At 37.7% G+C, this 21,387-nt stretch overlaps 1 protein-coding gene across 4 annotated transcripts in view; it reads left to right on the top strand.

Moving 5' to 3' along the window:
* LOC133559058 (collagen alpha-1(XIX) chain-like) overlaps positions 1-21,387 on the top strand; it is a 325,779-nt gene that overhangs the window by 285,216 nt on the left and 19,176 nt on the right. For 3 of the 4 annotated variants that reach the window (XM_061910394.1, XM_061910395.1, XM_061910396.1), the window contains 7 exons: positions 1,240-1,284; positions 1,383-1,445; positions 2,876-2,911; positions 4,060-4,104; positions 8,051-8,176; positions 10,436-10,502; positions 10,590-10,718. In XM_061910394.1, coding sequence (XP_061766378.1) covers positions 1,240-1,284; positions 1,383-1,445; positions 2,876-2,911; positions 4,060-4,104; positions 8,051-8,176; positions 10,436-10,502; positions 10,590-10,718 — 511 coding nt within the window. Of the gene's footprint in view, positions 1-1,239; positions 1,285-1,382; positions 1,446-2,875; positions 2,912-4,059; positions 4,105-8,050; positions 8,177-10,435; positions 10,503-10,589; positions 10,719-16,112; positions 16,593-21,387 lie in introns of those variants that run through there. The other variant, XM_061910397.1, reaches the window with a different exon arrangement.

Consider the following 21,387-nt stretch of genomic DNA (forward strand, 5'->3'; position numbering starts at 1 on the left):
TCGCAAAGAGAGTCGGAAATATGGCTTGTTGAAACCTGCAGAGAAACCCTGAGCAAAGCAAACTACTGCGCGGCCTAGTGCAGTGGTTGTCAACCTTTTTTCAGTGATTTACCCCTGTGAACATTTTTTTAATTCAAGTACCCCCTAATCAGAGCAAAGCATTTTTGGTTAAAAAAAAAAGAGATAAAGAAGTATAATACAGCACTATGTCATCAGTTTCTGATTTTTTAAATTGTAGTGGTCTTTCTTGAACTATTTGGAAAAAAAGATATAAACATAACTAAAAACTTCTTGAAAAATAAACCAGTGATTCAGTTATAAGTAAAGATTTCTACACATAGAAGTAATCATCAACTTAAAGTGCCCTCTTTGGGGATTGCAATAGAAATCCATCTGGATTAATGAACATTATTCTAAACATTTCTTCACAAAAAAAATAAATCTTATTTATGGAACATAAAAAATGTCCACAAAAAATCTAGCTGTCAACATTGAATATTGCATTGTTGCATTTCTTTTCACAGTTTTTGAACTTACATTCATATTTTGTTGAAGTATTATTCAATAAATATATTTATACATTATTTTTGAATTGTTGCTATTTTTAGAATATTTTTTAAAAATCTCACGTACATCTTGGCATACCTTCAAGTACCCCCAGGGGTACACGTACCCCCATTTGGGGAACCACTGGCCTAGTGGTTAGAGTGTCAGCCCTGAGGTTGGTAGGTCCAGTCATACCAAAGACTATAAGGGATTGAAAATGGGGGTTAAATTTTTCCCGGGCGTGGCCACCGATGGTGCTCACTACTCCCCTCACATCGCAGGGGGTGATCAAGGGTTATGGGTCAAAAGTAGAAAATAATTTCGCCACACCCAGTGTGTGTGTGACAATCATTGGTACTTTAACTTTAACTTACTACAACAACTATAAACAATCTTATTCCAGCTGTCAAACTAGTGCTCATTGAATCGTGCACGTCTACCTAAAATCGTGACCAGAGTGTGTGCTCTGGCCAACTCATTTCTCAGCCTGATCAACTGTGTTGTCCCAAGGTTCCACAACAATACACATGATAATTACCAGCCCAGACATAAACCTGTGGTGTGTTGGTGCTCTGCAGCAATAGAAGACATCTTGCTTGTATTATAAATGAGCTGCGGAGGTGCTCCAGATATGACACCATTGAGGGTCTGTCAAACACTGACGGTTCCCTTCTTTTGCCTTTTGATTGACAGGGGAAGCCCGGCCCACGGGGAGAACCAGGGATCCCAGGAGAGCCGGTGAGCGGCAGCCTCTGGTTCCCTTTGAGCTGTCAATCCGCTCGTCATTCCTTTATCACCGCCGACTGACACGTTGGCTCGTCTCTCTTCTCCGACAGGGTGAGAGGGGGCCACTCGGAGAGACAGGATTCCCGGGACCCGAGGGACCCCAAGGTGTTGCTGTAAGCATCCACATGTATTTGGTTGTCCTTCTAATCATAGCTACATGGTCCTCCAACCCCTTAGCAGCAGGTGCAGGCCTTAAAGGCCTACTGAAACCCACTACTACCGACCACGCAGTCTGATAGTTTATATATCAATGATGAAAAATTAACATTGCAACACATGCCAATACGGCCGGTTTAGTTTACTAAATTGCAATTTTAAATTTCCCGCTGAGTTTCTTATTAAAAACGTCGCGGAATGATGATGCATGCTTGTGACGTCTCGGGTTGTAGCGGACATATTAGCCCAGCATCACTTACTGCTAAAAGTCGTCTCTTTTCATCGCATAATTCGAAGTAATTTGGACATCTGTGTTGCTGAATCTTTTGCAATTTGTTCAATTAATAATGGAGACTATAAAGAAGAATGCTGTTGGTGGAAAGCGGTGGATTGCAGCTGCCTTTAGCACCGAAACACAGCCGGTGTTTCTTTGTTTGTTGTGAAGCTTTAACACAGAGCGGTCAAGCAAACATGTTTCTCTACGTCAACCAGCAAGTTTTGGAATGGGAAAATTGTGATATTAAGTCGGCTCTTACCGGAGACTTGAGTGGATTATCTGACCTCCTCCTGTAGCTGCCAAAAAGGCAGCTGTGATCTTGGCTTCTCCATTGGCTTCTCTCAGAGACACTGGCGTTCACCGCAGCCCTCCGACTTTCAGGTATGACTTTATAATCTCACTAAAACACTATTAACACAATAAGATAAGGGATTTTCCAGAATTATCTTAGTAAATGTGTCTAATAACATCTAAATCGCTCACACAGCCGTCACTTGGAGCCGTCGCCTTTTTTTTTTTGCGCTTCACTCTAACTTTCCTCATCCATGAATCTTTCATCCTCGCTCAAATTAATGGGGAACTCGTCGCTTTCTCGGTCCGAATTGCACTTGCTGCTGGTGGCTATGATTATAAACAATGTGAGGATCTGAGGAACCCTACAACCCGTGACGTCTGCTACTTCCGGTACAGGCAAGGATTTTTTATTAGCGACCAAAAGTTGCGAACTTTATCGTCGATGTTCTCTACTATATCCTTTCAGCAAAAATATGGCAATATCGCGAAATGATCAACTATGACACATAGAATAGATCTGCTATCCCCGTTTAAATAAGAAAATCTCATTTCAGTAGGCCTTTAACAAGGTACTCTTCCAACAAGTGCATGACACCAGGGCCACATGGCCAAAATGTGACGATTACATCCCTCCATGTAATTACCATGAAAGATGGTTTCTCTAATTCCCGAGCACAATGGAACGGTGTTCGCGCAAGCAATCAGCGTCATTGAGATATCTCATTAAGTGTGGAGATTAGCAGGGGTGCGGCGGCGCAGATCCACTCAAAAGAGCTGATACAAAATGTCTTTTGTTTGTTTCGCTCCTTTGAGCAGGGCAGGCCTGGGAAGGATGGAACTCCCGGATACAAGGTGAGTTGTGCGCACGCCCCCAAAATCCCCTTATAGAAAGTGCATGACTGTACATCCAACAAGGCGCGGCGAGATGGCACAGCAGATTGTTATCCCTTTCAAGCTACCTGAGTGCATTAAACCCATTTGCATGCAGTGTTTGGCATTTTAATGATTTAGCTAAACGGAAGCCTGCAGATGTAGGACTTTGTTGACTTTCGGTCTTTTAACTCCAATTAAACAGCTCGTGCTCGCAGGCAATTATGAAATGTTTTTTTAAGGGAGGGAAGAAGAAAAATTCCTTTTGATAACCCATCAAATTCATTACACAGTTTCCTAAATAATCACAGAGAATAGGCACGCAACATGCACATTTTCTCTTTGATTTATATGTCACCTAACACCCTAATGACTGCCCCAGTAGTTTATTGTCTTCCCCTTATTATTAGTTAATATTCCTGCAGGAAAATCTCAGCCTTGCACTGCACCTTCTTGTTATATCACTCCGATGGCTTGTTTGGTAGGGAAACAGTGCCATCTAGCAGGTGGCGTTGCTCCTCTGCCCCCATCCCTAAAACCTGTGCTTCATTGTAAATCACTTGGAAGCACACATCAGTGAGCAGGAGGATAGATTTAAAACTCTCATCAGGCCTAGTAAGTGGTGCAGATTAAACAAGGTAAGGGGAGTTTTGCCCCGTTTACAAAAAAAAAAAAAAAAAAAAAAAAGACTTTTGTGTTGCGTGGCTTCCGTAATCCAACTGGAAATGGATTCAAAGATGAGTGCAGGAGGAAAAGCAATAGGGGGTGACAGGGAAGGGGTAGCAAGACACAAAATGTTGTGACATGAAGCTTGAGAGCTCCACTCGGTAGTTTCTATCTCAGGACCCTGCATAATATACAGTACAGTAACGCAGGGGTGATGCAGAGGAGGTGTGACATTGCACAAGGTGAAAGACTGCAGGATGCTTTTAGACAAACATGCCTGAGGTGAGTAATAAGCAATAAAAGCCACATGTCTCAGAAGTCTAAAAATATATTTGATTTTTCAGCACACACAGTAAATTGATGCATGTGCACATTTGGATCACATAATATTGTCTGTTTTACTGTATGTTGGCGAAAAAAATGTTTATATCTTTACTAATGCATGCACATTTTGCTTTTTAAAGGGAGATTCAGGTAGAGCGGGTGACAGAGGATCCAAAGGGGAACGAGTAAGTAGCCAAATTTGTCTAAAAACTAATTTTACTGAATATGGATGAAATATATCTTGCTGCTTACTGGATTGCTACCGTATTTGTCGTATAATAAATCACACTAGCATATAAACCACATTTATTTATTTATTTATTTTTTTGTCCTGTCCAGCTTCTCAGGCAAATCATATAGTTGATGTAGATGCCCATGTGTGGCGAAGTTAGTAGAGTGGCTGTGCCAGCAATCTGAGGGTTGCTGGTTCAATTCCCACCTTCTACCATCCTAGTCACGTCTGTTGTGTCCTTGGGCAAGACACTTCACCCTTGCTCCTGATGGGTCCTGGTGACTCCCTTGCATTCCATCAGTGTGTGAATGTGTGTGTGAATGAGCGAATGTGGAAATACTGTTAAAGCCCTTTGGGCTCCTTAAAAAGGGGTAGAAAAGCGCTATACAAGTACAACCCATTTACCATATCGGCTGTTCAGATTTACTTTACAAAGGAGAAGTGTAGGATACTTCTCTTTTGTAAAGTAAAGTATTTTACTTTATTAAATGTATTTATATTATCATTTGGTGCAGCCAGGCCACAGCATGAGGGAATAGAAAGTAAAAAAAAAGAAGACAGAGGGGGAAATTGTGGGAACAAGAGGGAGATTAGACAGAGAGACAAAAACAACTACAGCAAACACAACAATAACAACGACAACAATAGAGCAACATCAGCACGTACAATATGTACAAATACGATGGTAAAAGTGATAGTGATATTGTGACAGACTTCCTGCCGTCACCGTGTGGGTTGCGGGGACACTGGACACACGACGCATCGTGGCAGGTTTGATTCAGATTTGTTATTTCAGTAAATCTGTCTTCGGGCCAGCCGGGCGCGCCCATTTCTAGTGCGCCGGCACCGCTTCCTGGTCGCGATGCACCTTTCGGTGCTCGCCTGCTGCGTCTGTGGCGGGGACTCATCTTGGTGTGATCTCGGTTGTCGGGCTCGTGGTCGGGCTGCCCCCCTCGCCTCTCTTATAGTCTAGGAGCAGATGCGCAGATTGTGAGCAGGTGTGTGTCTTACGCACCTGACTCAGATTGCCGTTCTCGTACTGCTCCGCGTGCGTTACGCCTCTTCTCGCCGCCGCATGCCCCGCCTCCTGGCCTCCAACTTGGTCCAGACCGCCTCTCTCAGCCCGCTGTCGGCCCGTCGGCTGCGTCTCTCCACAGATATAAACCGCATTTACTACATTGTTGAGAAAAAAAAATGTTTTCATATATTTGAATATCCACAAATATATACCGATTCGTTGCGAAATAAGATATTCACATAGATGTTCATTTCCAAACAGTGCCTGTCACACAGCAGTAACATGGCTGATCAGACAAAGCTGAATAGTCATTAGGGTCTTTAGTCGTGCTTTGTTAGATGAATATGATGTTCTCCTTTTTTAATAAGGTTCAATATATTTGTCAGGATTATTCATCCTTCTACTTTGTCAACTCTTTATGCTTTATGTTTGAACAGTTTCTTAAAGTTAATCAATTTTGTCATGGCCTGTTATACCAGGTCATGTTTTGTTTTGTGTTTGTAGTGATTTTCTGTGTCGGTTCTCAGCGCTTTGTTTAAGTGAGGTTGCGAGGTCTGCTGATTTTCTTACACACCAGTTTCTGTTTGATGATTAGTGTTTGCGCCTGGTGTCACCACTAACGACTTCCCCCTATACACCGGTGTCACTCTATTTTGGTTGCTGGATTAATGCGCACTCTATGCGCCAGGTTTGTTTGTTTTCATGCTGGGATAGCTTTTCCTTTGTTCGCCGTTGGCAACAGTTGCGTGCTTGTTAGCTGTATGCTACAGATTATGTTTTCACCTCTCCATGCGAAACTACATTTGGGCTTTTTGGATTCCCGACACGCTTGTCGTTTTTGTATTTTTGTCTCGTATATGAAATAAAATCACACTGGTCTCCGCATCGTGAGAACACCACCATAGCAGCAATGCAACCCGAATGCATGACGTTTTATTACATTGTTTAATGTCTTTGCTTTATCTATTCCATTTTTCAGCCATTAGTGAAGAAAAATCCGTAGATTAGCTGCACCTTTGTGTAAGCCACATGGTTCAGGGCTTGAGGAAAAAGTAGCAGCTTATAGTCTGGAAAATATGGTCATCATCACGAGCACATGAGAGGGGAAAGGTCTTTGAAGACAATCTAACCCAGTGGTTCTCAACCTTTTTTCAGTGATGTACCCCCTGTGGACATTTTTTTTAATTCAAGTACCCCCTAATCAGAGCAAAGCATTTTTGGTTGAAAGAAAGAGATAAAGAAGTAAAATTCAGCACTATGTCATCAGTTTCTGATTTATTAAATTGTATAACAGTGCTAAATATTGCTCATTTGTAGTGGTCTTTCTTGAACTATTTGGAAAAAATATATAAAAATAACTATAAAATAAACAAGTGATTCAATTACAAATAAAGACTTCTACACATAGAAGTAATCATAAACTTAAAGTGCCCTCTTTGGGGATTGTAATAGAGATCCATCTGGATTCATGAACTTAATTCTAAACATTCCTTCACAAAAAAAGAAATCTTTAACATCAATATTTATGGAACATGTCCACAAAAATCTAGCTGTCAACCCTGAATGTTGCATTGTTGCATTTCTTTTCACAGTTTATGAACTTACATTCATATTTTGTTTAAGTATTATTCAATAACTATATTTATAAATTGATTTTTAAATTGTTGCTATTTTTAGAATATTAAAAAAAAATCTCACGAACCCCTTGGCATACCTTCAAGTACCCCCAGGGGTACGCGTACCCCCATTTGAGAACCACTGATCTAACCTGTCCAGTTGCTATCCATTCAATGCCATGAGAATACCATAATTTGGATTAAAAAGAATACTTACAGGCAATCGTACAAATTGAAATTAAATTCAAATCAAATTGTTCTTTGTTTTAGCTTTCCTCATACATCCCAAACCAATCAACAAAAACAAGGTGTGTTTGAACATAATTTGTAATGGTACACAAACTTAGTGAAAACAGGAACAAGACTATATTTTTGCGGAGGTACATGATGTAAAAAGTTTGAACCACTGCCTTACCTTATTTGAAGTTTGTTTATAACATCTTAATTTTCTTGCAAAACTATGAACTGCAGGGTTAGTATAAAATTTGTTATCATTTCGATTCGAATTGGACTTTGAAAAGTATTTTGAACAAACCAGATTACTTTCATTCTACTGCATAGTCATGTACATAGTTTATATACCCCCCTATTTTTTGTATATATTGTTTTTCAAATAATCTGACATATATACTGTGTATATGTACATAATTTGTCCATTTTTTTTTCCGCGTAATTCTTTTATACGTGTTACAGGTTATATATATTTTATTATTGAATATATCAAATGTGATGAATATTTAATGGCCCACAATGGAAACAAGCCTTTTGGCTTTTTGTGCCATCCATTTGCCTTTTTAAAGTATTTACATGATTTCAATTCTTTAAGATGTCAATAAACTTCTCAATCAATCAATCAATACTGGGCAGCGTGGCTCATGGTAGAGCATCCGTCCAGAAACTTGAAAGGTTCTGGTACGAATCCACTTCTGCCATTGTGTCCTTGGGCTAAACACTTCACCCACTTTGCTCCCAGTGCCACTCACACTGGTGAATGAAGATTTAGTGGTTGGAGAGGCCATTGGTGTAAATTGGCAGGCATGTTTCCGTCTTTTTACCCCAGGGGAGCTGTGGCAACAAATGTAGCTTACCACCATCAACGTGTTAGTGAATGATGAGTTCTGAGTTCACACTGTAAAGAGAGTTCCCTGTTTAGAAAAGCACTTATATGGATCTAGTCTATTATTAATATCATACAAGGGAATAGTCAGTATTAATGTGTCAAGCGCGTCCAATTAGCAGCCTTTATTTTTTTGTTTGAACTATAGGGTGATCCGGGAATTCCCGGAGAGAGAGGTGTCCAGGGGGAAAGAGGACGTCCTGGAGATGGTGGCCCCTCGGGACCGAGCGGACCTGTTGGCCAAAAAGGGGATCCGGGCCCTCCGGGACAATTGGTACGATAGGATTTGTTTCAGCTTCTGAACAATTTGTGTAAGATTCCTGTGCAGTAGCCGCACATTTCTGATGTAACCAATACCTGCTGCTTTGATTCTGCTCGACCCGTCCTGCCATTCACTGTCAATGCTCACATGAAGGTCAGGGCAGTCTGTGAAAACAAAGAGGATGTGCTGCAGGCTTTTTACACATGCACTTAGCAACAAGCATGAACATGTAAGGGTTAGATGATTAATATTATTATTATAATTATACATTTAGTTGCAGCAAGAGAAGCGCAGCACGTTATTTATTTTGCAGAGAACAATATTTGTCAACCATTGAGAAAGATAACGGGCTAAACTCATACTTGCCAACCCTCCCGATATTCCCGGGAGACTCCTGAATTTCAGTTCCACTCCCGAAAATCTCCCGGGGCAACCATTGTCCCGAATTTCTCCTGATTTCCACCCGTACAACAATACTGGGGGCGTGCCTTAAAGGCACTGCCTTTAGCGTCCCCTCTCATCTGAAAAGGAGACTATTATATATGTCTCCGTTATCCATAGGTTTATCTATAACACATAAAGTAGGCAGGCACGAAGCTATTGCTCAGCGTATGTTTATTCCAGCCGGCACATTAATACACTGACACACAACATCTGGATTCCCATCATGCATTGCTTCAAAACTACAGCAAGTAGAAATGTCCAAAAACATAACAGTGATGAAGCAGAAGAACGAAGAAGAGACATGGCGACGACGAGTAAGAAGAAGAAGTACGATTGCCAGTTCCAAAATGATTGGAAAAAACAATTTCAGTTCATCCAGGACAGATCGAGGGGGAAGGGGTATGCTGCCATCAAATGTTGTATATCAGACCCCCCCGCTACCCCTAAACACCCTACACACTCACACCCACCCCACGGCCTCATTTCCCGAATTCGGAGGTCTCAAGGTTGGCAAGTATGGCTAAGCTTGACATAGTGTGTACAGACAGTTATAATTTTTGGTCAAAACAATGTGTGACCACTTTATATTACAGTATTTCACTCACTCGTCGTGAAAATGGTTGTCTCCAGAGGTGGGTAGTAAAGCGCTACATTTACTCCGTTACATCTACTGTAGTAACTTTTGGGATAAATTGTACTTCTAAGAGTAGTTTTAATGCAACATACTTTTACTTGAGTATATTTATAGAAAAGAAACGCTACTTTTACTCCGCTCCATTTATCTACGTTCAGCTCGCTACTGATTTTTATCGATCTCTTAATGCACGCTTTCTTTGTTTTGGTTTGTCAGACAGACCTTCAAAGTAGGATCTATCGCATACCTGCATTTCACCAATCAAATGCAGTCACTGGTGACGTTTGACTCCGTTTCACCAATCAAATGCAGTCACTGGTGACGTTTGACTCCGTTTCACCAATCAAACAGAGCCGGGCGGTCACATGATTAACTGCACATTCTATTTATTTTTTATAAACCTTTATTTATAAATTTCAACATTTACAAACAGTTGAAAATAATAATCAAAGTAAGTACAAAAACAGTACAAAACAGTATAAAAACCGTACAAAACAGCACCAGGGGGTTGTAAATTCAAAGTAAATAAAATAGAATGCAAAATATATATATATATATATATATATATATATATATATATATATATATATATATATATATATATATGTATATATATATATATATAAAATAAACAAAGTGCAAAGATCACTCAATCTCAGTAAACAACTTGCATTTGGAACACAGCATCATCGTTTTCACAGCTTTTTGGTTGTTAGAGGTAGAGTGTTTTAATGTAGAGTTCTAAATATTTTTTAAAGGCACAAAAAACAGGTCGGGTATTGAGAAACTTACATTTATAAATATAAAACTTAGCCAATAGTATAATGAGGTTGCAAAGGTAAAATTCATTTTCATTTTTTTTTCCTAATACAGTGTAAAACCAAATATATATTATTTAATAAATATTTTTATTTGAGTTGCTTAAGAGATATTCCTGGCTCTGTATTTGTTCATTGCTATTTTTATGTTTTTGTGCATTACTTGTTGCCATCATCATTAAACGAACAGGTTACTCATCAGTTAATCAGTACTTGAGTAGTTTTTTCACAACAAACTTTTTACTTTTACTTAAGTAGATATTTGGGTGACTACTCCTCACTTTTACTTGAGTAATACATCTCTAAAGTAACAGTACTCTTACTTCAGTACAATTTCTGGCTACTCTACCCACCTCTGGTTGTTTCTATCTGCAGGGCGACACCTCCCTCATGGAGGAACTGAAAATGTTCATCAGGACTGAAGTATTAAGGATCTTTGAAGGTACAGATGGTCCCGTAAAGGTGATCTCGCAGATTATTTGTGTGTGCTCTCCTTCTCATCCATTATGTGCGTTTGATATCTTTGCAGAAAAGTTGTCGAGCTCTGCCCTGCTACAGAAGACACCTGCAGGCATTTTAGCCTCACAGATCCAAGGACCTTCAGGAGCCCCTGGCAAGGATGGCTTACCAGGAGTGCCTGGACCTCCCGGTCCTCAAGGTATGACGTCAGCAAGCCGAGGTCAACATCTGAACTGTAACTTCACCTTCTTTTATTGTGTAAAGTCAACAAAAAAGTGGTAAATGTTACACTTAACATTTGAATAATCCCTTTTGTTAGCTATTCATGTACCTTTAATCCGATGGTATTCAGTGTGAGACTGAAATGTTTAACCATATTGTGGTTCTACTGTACTATAGTTTGCATAGTGTGAATAATCCCTTTTGTTAGCTATTCATGTACCTTTAATCCGATGGTATTCAGTGTGAGACTGAAATGTTTAACAATATTGTGGTTCTACTGTACTATAGTTTGCATAGTGTGCTGCGGCTTCCTGAGAGGTGTTGTAAAAATATAGGAACCACTGTCAACAAGCAGTATATCGCACAAAAAGTGAGTGTACCCCTCTCATTTCAACAAACATTTATTATATCTACTCCAACAACAATAATATACAAGTGGATAGACTTTAGAGTAGTCCGTGTGAAGCTGACTGCCATTATTGCTTAAATAATTGGCAGCACAAGTACACCTCCCAGTCAAATTTTGTCCAAACTCCATTTTTATCAAGCACTGTGTTAATCATCCTGGCCATGGAATTCTCTATCAAGCCAACAGTAGATAGATAGATAGATAGATGGATAGATAGATAGATAGATAGATAGATAGATAGATAGATAGATAGATAGATGGATAGATAGTACTTTATTGATTCCTTCAAGAGAGTTCCTTCAGGAAAATTAAAAATTTCAGCAGCAGTGTACAGAGTTGGGATCAATTTAAAAAGTAAAAAGTAAATAATGGGGGCTTCAATGGAAACAAAATGGAAAAATATTACAATAAGAATAAAAATAAAAAGCAACAATGGGAATAAAAATATATAAGTAAAATAAGAATATAACAAGAGAAACTAGTCAGTAGTGACCATGTTATGAAAACGTATTGCACTGTTATTGTTTGATTTTGGACTATAGGAAATTAATGTGACAGCAAACTTTTTTGACTTCCAAAACAATACCGAGTATCGATCGATGCCAATATTGATTTGATACAATGTCAGCATGAACATTTTGTTCTTTTTAGTGTTAGAAAAGACTTTGCAGAGCTTTGCAGATGTAAACTGTATCAGAGCGCTTACTGTGCTGTGTAGTGGAGATTTTAGATACAGGCCGATACAATCTGATTTTTATCAAAATCAAATGGGTACATGTTAGAATTAATATTTCAAGTTAAATTTAAAGTTAAAGTACCAATGATTGTCACACACACACTAGGTGTGGCGAAAATTATTCTTTGCATTTGACCCATCACCCTTAATCACCACCTGGGAGGTGAGGGGGGCAGTGGGCAGCAGCGGTGGCCACGCCCGGGAACAATTTTTGGTGATTTAACTCCCAATTCCAACCTTTGGTGCTGAGTGCCAAGCAGGGAGGTATTGGGTCCCATTTTTATAGTCTTTGGTATGACTCGGCCGGGGTTTGAACTCACGACCTACCGATCTCAGGGCAGACACTTTAACCACTAGGCCGTAGCGCTCTAGTGACGGCAGCTTTCATGCTACCCAAGACCATGACACTACTACTCTACCACCACTCCTATGCTTGATTTTTGACAAGACGATGATCTCGCTACTCACTGTTGTTGCCAGTAGTGTTGTGCGATAAAGACGATATGTGATATAGATGATAAAGCTTTTAATGCTATTGTCATATCGCCATAATGCATATTGACGACGCAGAGATGTGTCCCTCAAATGTGTCAGTGAAAGGTAAACGAAGCCAGCGACTAAAATCACAGTACCAAGCTGCTTCTATATCCCTAATCCTCGCCTCTTTATCGGCACATAAACTGTTTCTTACAAGTATCACTGGAGGACTAGAGGATGAGGAATAGCTAAAAATGCTACACTACTTACCGCAGAAATATACAAAAAAAGCATAGAAAACCGCTAAGCTAGAGATGCTGACATTTACAGTAATGATAGCAAGTACAGTATAAAACAGGCGTCAACAACGTGGTGCCCGAGTAGCCCGCTGGCCTGTTCTAAAAATAGCTCAAATAGCAGCACTTACCAGTGAGCTGCCTCTATTTTTTAAATTGTATTTATCTACTAGCAAGCTGGTCTCGCTTTGCTCGACATTTTTAATTCCAAGAGAGACAAAACTCAAGTAGAATTTGAAAATCCAAGAACATATTTTAAAGACTTGGTCTTCACTTGTTTAAATAAATTCATTTATTTTTTTACTTTGCTTCTTATAACTTTCAGAAAGACAATTTTAGAGAAAAAATACAACCTTAAAAATTATTTTAGGATTTTTAAACACTTATACATTTTTACCTTTTAAATTCCTTCCTCTTCTTTCCTGACAATTTAAATCAATGTTCAAGTAAATGTATTTATTTATTGTAAAGAATAATAGATACATTTTAATTTAATTCTTCCTTTTAGCTTCTGTTTTTTCGCCGATGAATATTTGTGAAATATTCCTTTAAACTTATGATTAAAATTCAAAAAAATTATTCTGGCAAATCTAGAAAATCTGTAGAATCAAATTTAAATCTTATTTCAAAGTCTTTTGAATTTCTTTTAAAAAATGTGTTCTGGAAAATCTAAAAGAAATAATGATTTGTCTTTGTTAAAAATATAGCTTTTTTCAATTTGTTATATATTCTAACAAAGTGCAGATTGGATTTTAACCTATTTAAAACATGTCATCAAAATTTTAAAATTAATTTTAATCAGGAAAAATTACTAATGATGTTCTATAATTATTTTTTTAATTGTTTTCAAAAATATTCGAATTAGCTAGTTTTTCTTTTAATTTTTTTCGGTTTAATTTTGAATTTTAAAGATTAAAAATTGAAGATAAACTATGTTTCAAAATTTAATTTTCTTTTTTTTTCGTGTTTCTCTTCTCTTTTAAACCGTTCAATTAAGTGTTTTTGTCATCATTTATTCTCTACAAAAAACTTCCGTAAAAGGAAAAAAATGTAAGACGGACAGAAAAACCCATTTTTTCATATATATATATTTATGTATTAAAGGTAAATGGAGCAAATTGGCTATTTCTGGCAATTTATTGAGGTGTGTATCAAACTGGTTGCCCTTCACATTAATCAGTACCCAAAAAGTAACTCCTGGTTTCAAAAAGGTTGGTGACCCCTGGTATAAAATAATAGTCGATACTACAGGGATTAGATCAATATTTTTTTATTATCACAAAATCTGTTGTTTTTGGGTTACAAACTCAGGAAATAGAAGCCCACGGTTTTTGCTTATGTTTAGTCATTTTGCACTTAGTAGTAAAGTAAAAAAGTAAGTAAATCATTTAAATATTTAGTCAATATTGTTACATCGCCATCCGGTCTTTTGTCTGATTAAAATAGTGATCAAAAATAAAATAATCTTTAAATTTTGAATTATGGACATTGGTATGGCCAATTATACCTCTGTAAATACTTGGTACTGGATCGATACCCACATTTTTAGTATTCCCCAAAATAATGTAAAGTATCCAAACAACAGAATGATGAGTGATTATTAGATCTTAACAGAAGTGTACGTATAACCATGTTACAACATAAAGATATTATGAAGTGACACTTCCCCTGTCATCATTTTCAAAATGGAGGAGGCTGATTTCAATACCGGTAATTTGAAAGCGCATAAAGGAAAGAAGATTAAGAGCTATTCAGTAGGATTTAAGGTCCAAGCTTACATCACACTCAAATTTTTTACTGCATACCTTTGGTAAGTGCCGGAGTGAGAAGAGGTTTTAAATTAATTAGCGTCCCGGCGGCAATTCAAGGAAATATGGTTGATCAATATTTTTTTATTGTCACAAAACCTGTTGTTTTTTGTCTACAAACTCAGGAAATAGAAGCCCGCAGTAATTTTTGCTTCTGTTTAGTTATTTTGCACTTAGTTGTAAAGTAAAAAAGTAAGTAAATCATTTTAATTTTTAATCGATATTGTTACATCGCTACCCGGTCTTTTGTCTGATTAAAATAATGATCAAAAATTTTTAAAATCAATAATCTTGAAATGTTGAATTATGGACATTGGTATGGCCATTATGCCTCTGTAAATACTTTGTACTGGATCGATACCCACATTTTTAGTATTCCCCAAAACAATGTAAAGTATCAAAAACAACAGAACGATGAGTGATTATTACATCTTAACAGAAGTGTATGTATAACCATGTTACAACATAAAGATATTATGAAGTGACACTTCCCCTGTCATCATTCTCAAAATGGAGGAGGCTGATTTCAATACCGGTAATTTGAAAGCGCATAAAGGAAAGAAGATTAAGAGCTATTCAGTAGGATTTAAGGTCCAAGCTTACATCACGCTCATTTTTTTTACTGCATACCTTTGGTAAGTGCCGGAGTGAGAAGAGGTTTTAAAATAATCAGCGCATGCTTACTTTTACCGCATGCCTTTGATAAGCGCAGGAGTGAGAAGAGGTTTAAAATTAATTAGCGCCCCGGCAGCAATTCAAGGAAATACGATACACAAAAAAAAGCATAGCAAACCGCTAAGCTAAAGATGCTGAAATTTACAGTAATGATAGCAAGTACAGTGTAAAATAATGGTCGATACTACAGGGATTAGATCAATATTTTATTATTCTTACAAAACCTGTTGTTTTTTGGTTACAAACTGAGGAAATAGAAGTCCACAGTTTTTCCTTCTGTTTGGTTATTTTGCACTTAGTAGTAGAGTAAAAAAGAAAGTAAATCATTTCAATATTTACTCGATATTGTTACATCGCCATCCGGTCTTTTGTCTGATTAAAATAGTGATGAAAAATTTTAAATAATTCAATAATCTTGAAATTTTGAATTATGGACATTGGTATGGCCACTATGCCTCTGTAAATACTTGGTTTTGGATCGATACCCACTTTTTTAGCATTGCCCAAAACAATGTAAAGTATCCAAACAACAGAATGATGAGTGATTATTACATCTTAACAGAAGTGTATGTATAACCATGTTATAACATAAAGATATTATGAAGTAGATTAATAATAGTTTTGATTAAATAAACCAACTGGAAATATGTTCCCGCATACATCAGCAGCCTGTTATTATTTATGTGCGAAATAATGTATTGTGACATATATCATTATTGGAAAAGGCTGCAATATGTATTGCAATATAGATTTTAGGCTATGCCTCCCATCCCTAATTACCAGCTATTTAGAAAATAATGGCTGAATGTCACAGTGTAAATGAGTAAATCCATATTACATCATTCACTCTCTACGTACGCCTCTGTGTCGTCTTCCTGTTCGTCTTCACACCAACACAACAGTTCCTCGAGAAAGAAAAGAATTGCGCTTACATGTTCTGGGGATTCATGGGTGTTTTTCTCTCGCTTAGACTGAGGGGCAGGCCGCAGAGGAAAAGGCCAGGAGTGTGTGGCACACAGCGGCTCTCTGGAAAAATATGAAGACGAATGAAGAATTGACTGTGAATCAGAGTTGTAACAATGCAGACAGGGAAGGAGTTCCAGTATTGATACCTCAATCCAAGACGGGTCTGGGGAGGGCGGACTCTGAAATCCCAGAAAAGAGGGTGGACTGTGAGGATGGTAACTGGCCAGGGGTTATTCTTCCAACTGTCTTAGAGTTGTGCTTTGGATCTACCTCACCATGATATGAAACGCTGCTGTTCCCATTCATGAATAATACAGCTAAGGAAGAGCGGACTAGGAATATGTGTGCTGTGTTCTTGCCTCTCATTACACAGCTGCTGTTTTTTTGTTATTTTGTTTTGGTTTTATTTTGCTTGACGAGAGTACTTTATAGGTGAGTCTTAATGTAGCTTTGCAATAAATACAGTGGGGCAAAAAAGTGTTTAGTCAGCCACCGATTGTGCAAGTTCTCCCACTTAAAATGATGACAGAGGTCTGTAATTTTCATCATAGGTACTCTTCAACGGTGAGAGACAGAATGTGAAGGAAAAAATCCAGGAATTCATATTGTAGGAATTTTAAAGAATGTATTTGTAAATTGTGGTGGAAAATAAGTATTTGGTCAACCATTCAAAGCTCTCACTGATGGAAGGAGGTTTTGGCTCAAAATCTCTCGATACATGGCCCCAGTCATTCTTTCCTTAACACGGATCAATCGTCCTGTTCCCTTAGCAGAAAAACAGCCCCAAAGCATGATGTTTCCACCCCCATGCTTCACAGTAGGTGTGGTGTTCTTGGGATGCAACTCAGTATTCTTCTTCCTCCAAACATGACGAGTTGAGTTTATACCAAAAAGTTCCATTTTGGTTTCATCTGACCACATGACATTCTCCCAATCCTTTACTGTATCATCCATGTATCCATTTTGGTATAAACTCAACTCGTCAGGTTTGGAGGAAGAAGAATATTGAGTTGCATCCCAAGAACACCATACCTACTGTGAAGCATGGGGGTGGAAACATCATGCTTTGGGGCTGTTTTTCTGCTAAGGGGACAGGACGATTGATCCGTGTTAAGGAAAGAATGAATGGGGCCATGTATCGTGAGATTTATAGCCAAAACCTCCTTCCATCAGTGAGAGCTTTAAATGGTTGACCAAATACCTATTTTCCACCATAATTTACAAATAAATTCTTCAAAATTTCCACAATGTGAATTCCTGGATTTTTTTTCACATTCTGTCTCTCACAGTTGAAGTGTACCTATGATGAAAATTACAGACCTCTGTCATTATTTTAAGTGGGAGAACTTGCACAATCGGTGGCTGACTAAATACTTTTTTGCCCCACTGTATTTACCAAAAGTTATCTCGCTTGATAAATCAAACATTCAACAACTTCCTTTGTTGACTCCCCTCATCTGAAGAAGTGACTTTTTTTTTGTGGGGGGGGTAATATTTCCTCATTATTTCTCGTCATCCTCTGCTGGAGACCATCCAATTGGGCTTTTTCTCTCCTCGATGACAAAATGAATTGTTTATGGGGGAAAATAACCCCTCATGTTAAAGCTTCAGTCTCAGGCTGTTAACTATGAGGACGCATGCTGAATATCATCTTTTTTATTTGACTCCTGAGTTTTGCTTTTTATGTTTTGTTTCAGAGATCATTCTGTGCATAGCCACACATTGTTATGACATCATTTTGTACGTTTGAGTTTTTGATATTGACTTAAGCTGTGTTTTATTGCTTTATTTTGTATAATATAGAACAGGGGTCACCAACCTTTTTGAAACCAAGAGCTACTTCTTTGGTAATGATTAATGCGAAGGGCTACCGGTTTGATACACACTTAAATAAATTGCCAGAAATAGCCAATTTGCTTAATTTACCTTTAATAAATAAATCTATACATATATATGTATAAAAATGGGTATTTCTGTCCGTCATTCCGTCGTGCATTTTTTTTCCTTTTACGGAAGGTTTTTTGTAGAAAATAAATGATGAAAAAAACACTTAATTGAACGGTTTAAAAGAGCAAAAACAGGAAAAAAATGAAAATTTAATTTTGAAACATAGTTTATGTTTAATTTTGACTCTTTAAAATTCAAATTTCAACCGAAAAAAAGAAAAGAAAAAGTTGCTCATTCGAATCTTTTTGAAAAAAATTAAAAAAATATTTATGGAACATCATTTGTAATTTTTCCTGATTAAGATTAATTCTCGAATTTTGATGACATGTTTTAAATAGGTAAAATCCAATCTGCATTTTTTTTAGAATATATAACAAATTGGACCGAGCTATATTTCTAACAAAGACAAATTATTATTTCTTCTAGATTTTCCAGAACAAAAAAATGTAAAGAAATTCAAAAGACTTTGAAATAAGATTTAAATTTGATTCTACAGATTTTCTAGATTTGCCAGAATAATTTTTTGGAATTTTAATCATAATAAGTTTGAAGAAATATTTCACAAATATTCTTCTTCGAAAAAACACAAACTAAAATGAAGAATTAAATTAAAATGTATGTATTATTCTTTACAATAAAAAAAATTACTTGGACATTGATTTAAATTGTCAGGGAAGAAGAGGAAGGAATTTAAAAGGTAAAACGGTATATGTGTTTAAAAGTCCTAAAATCATTTTTAAGGTTGTATTTTTCTCTAAAATTGTCTTTCCGGAAGTTATAAGAAGCAAAGTAAAAAAATAAATGAATTTATTTAAACCAGTAAAGACTATGTTTTTAAAATATTTTCTTGGATTTTCAAATTCTATTTGAGTTTTGTCTCTCTTAGAATTAAAAATGTCGAGCTAAGCGAGACCAGCTTGCTAGTAAATAAATACAATTTTAAAAATAAAGGCAGCTCACTGGTAAGTGCTGCTATTTGAGCTATTTTTAGAACAGGCCAGCGGGCGGGCGACTCATCTGGTCCTTACGGGCTACCTGGTGCCCGCGGGCACCGCGTTGGTGACCCCTGATGTAGAAAGTATTGACATGTTCAATGGTGTTCATAGAGCAGTGGTTCTTAACCTTGTTGGAGGTACTGAACCCCACCAGTTTCATATGCGCATCCACCGAACCATTCTTTAGTGTAAAATAAAATGTTTTTCAAATTCAAGACAAAGTTTTATGACCTTTTACTGGTGCACAACCGTGCATGAACATCACCTGGTTCAAAGAACAAAACCAACACAGTGCATGAAATCGTAACAAATTACAGACCTGCAAATCAGTTTGGGTTCTGCTGTTGCCGTATCCCTAATATGCCGATAGGGAGAAGTGTTTATGTACACGATGAGTCGGGTGTGGCTTGAGTGGAGGCTCCACCGAACCCCTGAGGCCGACTCACCGAACCCCTAGGGTTCGATCGAACCCTGGTTAAGAATCACTGTCATAGAGTATTATTAAACTAACAAACACATGTGTGTTTCCTAACCATTGTTGAGGCGCGAGGGCCGCCAAAAAATATGTTTCTCAGCTGTGGTCTGTATGTGCTGGAGCGGTACTCAGTTGTAATGCACTTTTCCACCACTTGTGGCAGAAATGACAATCTCAAACAAACAGAAGAAGTCTTAAGCTAAAGTCATTTAAAAATTGTCTTAAGGGCAAAAATTGTGACTAAAGTGGTGAAGCTGTATTTAACATTTGCACTATTTTTTTATTGACAGTTTAGTTAAGAAATATATACATTATTAATTTAGTCAATTCATTTTAGCACAACATAGCGCCCCCCGCGACCCCGAAAGGGAATAAGCGGTAGGAAATGGATGGATGGATGGATAACTGTATGTAAATGTATTTTGTCAGTTATTTATGTGTTCTAGTATATTTAGTCAGTATTTATTTTTCTAGCCTGACCGAAGCCTAAGGTTTATGTGTTAAATAAATAATGTTAGTGACAATATCATCAACTCAAGATTGTAAACTGTAAGCAGGTTAGATATAAATGAATATGATTAAAATAAAATTAAAATCAGCTGAAGATCTCCTGAAATAGACTAATAATTAGGGCTGTTGCGATTCCGATTCCTTCTTCTATGAGTGGGTTCTGCCGATACCACTACCGATCACATATATCGTAAAATCTGTACATTATTCACTTTATGTATGGTGAATTCTATGGTCTGTTTATCAGAAACAGCTAAGTAATTTATTTGTTCTCAATGGACACAACTAAACAAAAGCAAAATCTATTCAATTAACTACAAAACCCAAAACCAGTGAAGTTGGCACGTTGTGTAAATCGTAAATAAAAACCGAATACAACAATTTGCAAATCCTTTTTTTAATACATAAATCACCCACTTGAATATTCCCTCTTCCTTTCTCTGACTCTCTTGTCGTCATTTGGGATGTCTGTTGTGATTTCCCTTCCTGGTTCCAGGACCCACCCTATCTTGCCTCTGATTGGCCTGTCCCTAATGTTTTGCCCTAATCTCAACCAATCGTGATTCATCATAGTAAACAACCAACCAATCATAGATGTTCTTTTACGTGCAAGCACGTCTTGGAAGGAGGCAGGGGAGGGGTTTATAGCCCATGGAGTTTTGCGAGGGAGTGGAAAGCGGGGGAGAACAAGGAACACAACAAATATGCGGTGTTCAGTCATTTTAACGTGAAATAAGTTATTTCGATATTACGATATTTTTTTAATTCATATCTTGTTTAAAAATATATCGATGTATCTTTCAAACTCGATGTATCGCCCAGCCTCGGGGCATTGATCATGTAGTTTTTCACGAAAATCGTCCGATGCTGACCAGCAGCCGATCGATCGGCACATCCCTACTATTAGTGTTGTTTACAGGACTGCAATCCAATCAAGGATGCATCCTCCACTAATTTTTATTAAAATATTTGCCGCTAGATACAATTTGTTTCCAGACATGGCACGTTGGATGTACAGTATCGGAGTGCACCAATCTAGTTTGCATTGCTCCGTATTTCTTCAAGCTTCAGAGTATTCTCTCCTCCACAGCGAACCTCCTCCCCTCAATGAAATCCCCCAGGGTCTGTGAATGCGGAAAATAAGTCTCATTATTGCAACAATACTCTTTCCCTTCACTTCTCAAATTCCTTTTTTTTCAAATCCCCCTGTATCTTTCACCCTCACTTTCGGAGCGATAGCAAGCTCTTTTTTGGAGATTTTCTGCGACACGTAAGCGTTGAAGCGTTTCTCCTCTGGGCCAGGCGGCGCGATGCTTAATGCTGCTGTCAGAGCATACAAAATGCACACCAGC

Source organism: Nerophis ophidion, linkage group LG09, assembly GCF_033978795.1.
Source record: "Nerophis ophidion isolate RoL-2023_Sa linkage group LG09, RoL_Noph_v1.0, whole genome shotgun sequence".
NCBI classification, from domain to species: Eukaryota; Metazoa; Chordata; class Actinopteri; order Syngnathiformes; family Syngnathidae; genus Nerophis; species Nerophis ophidion.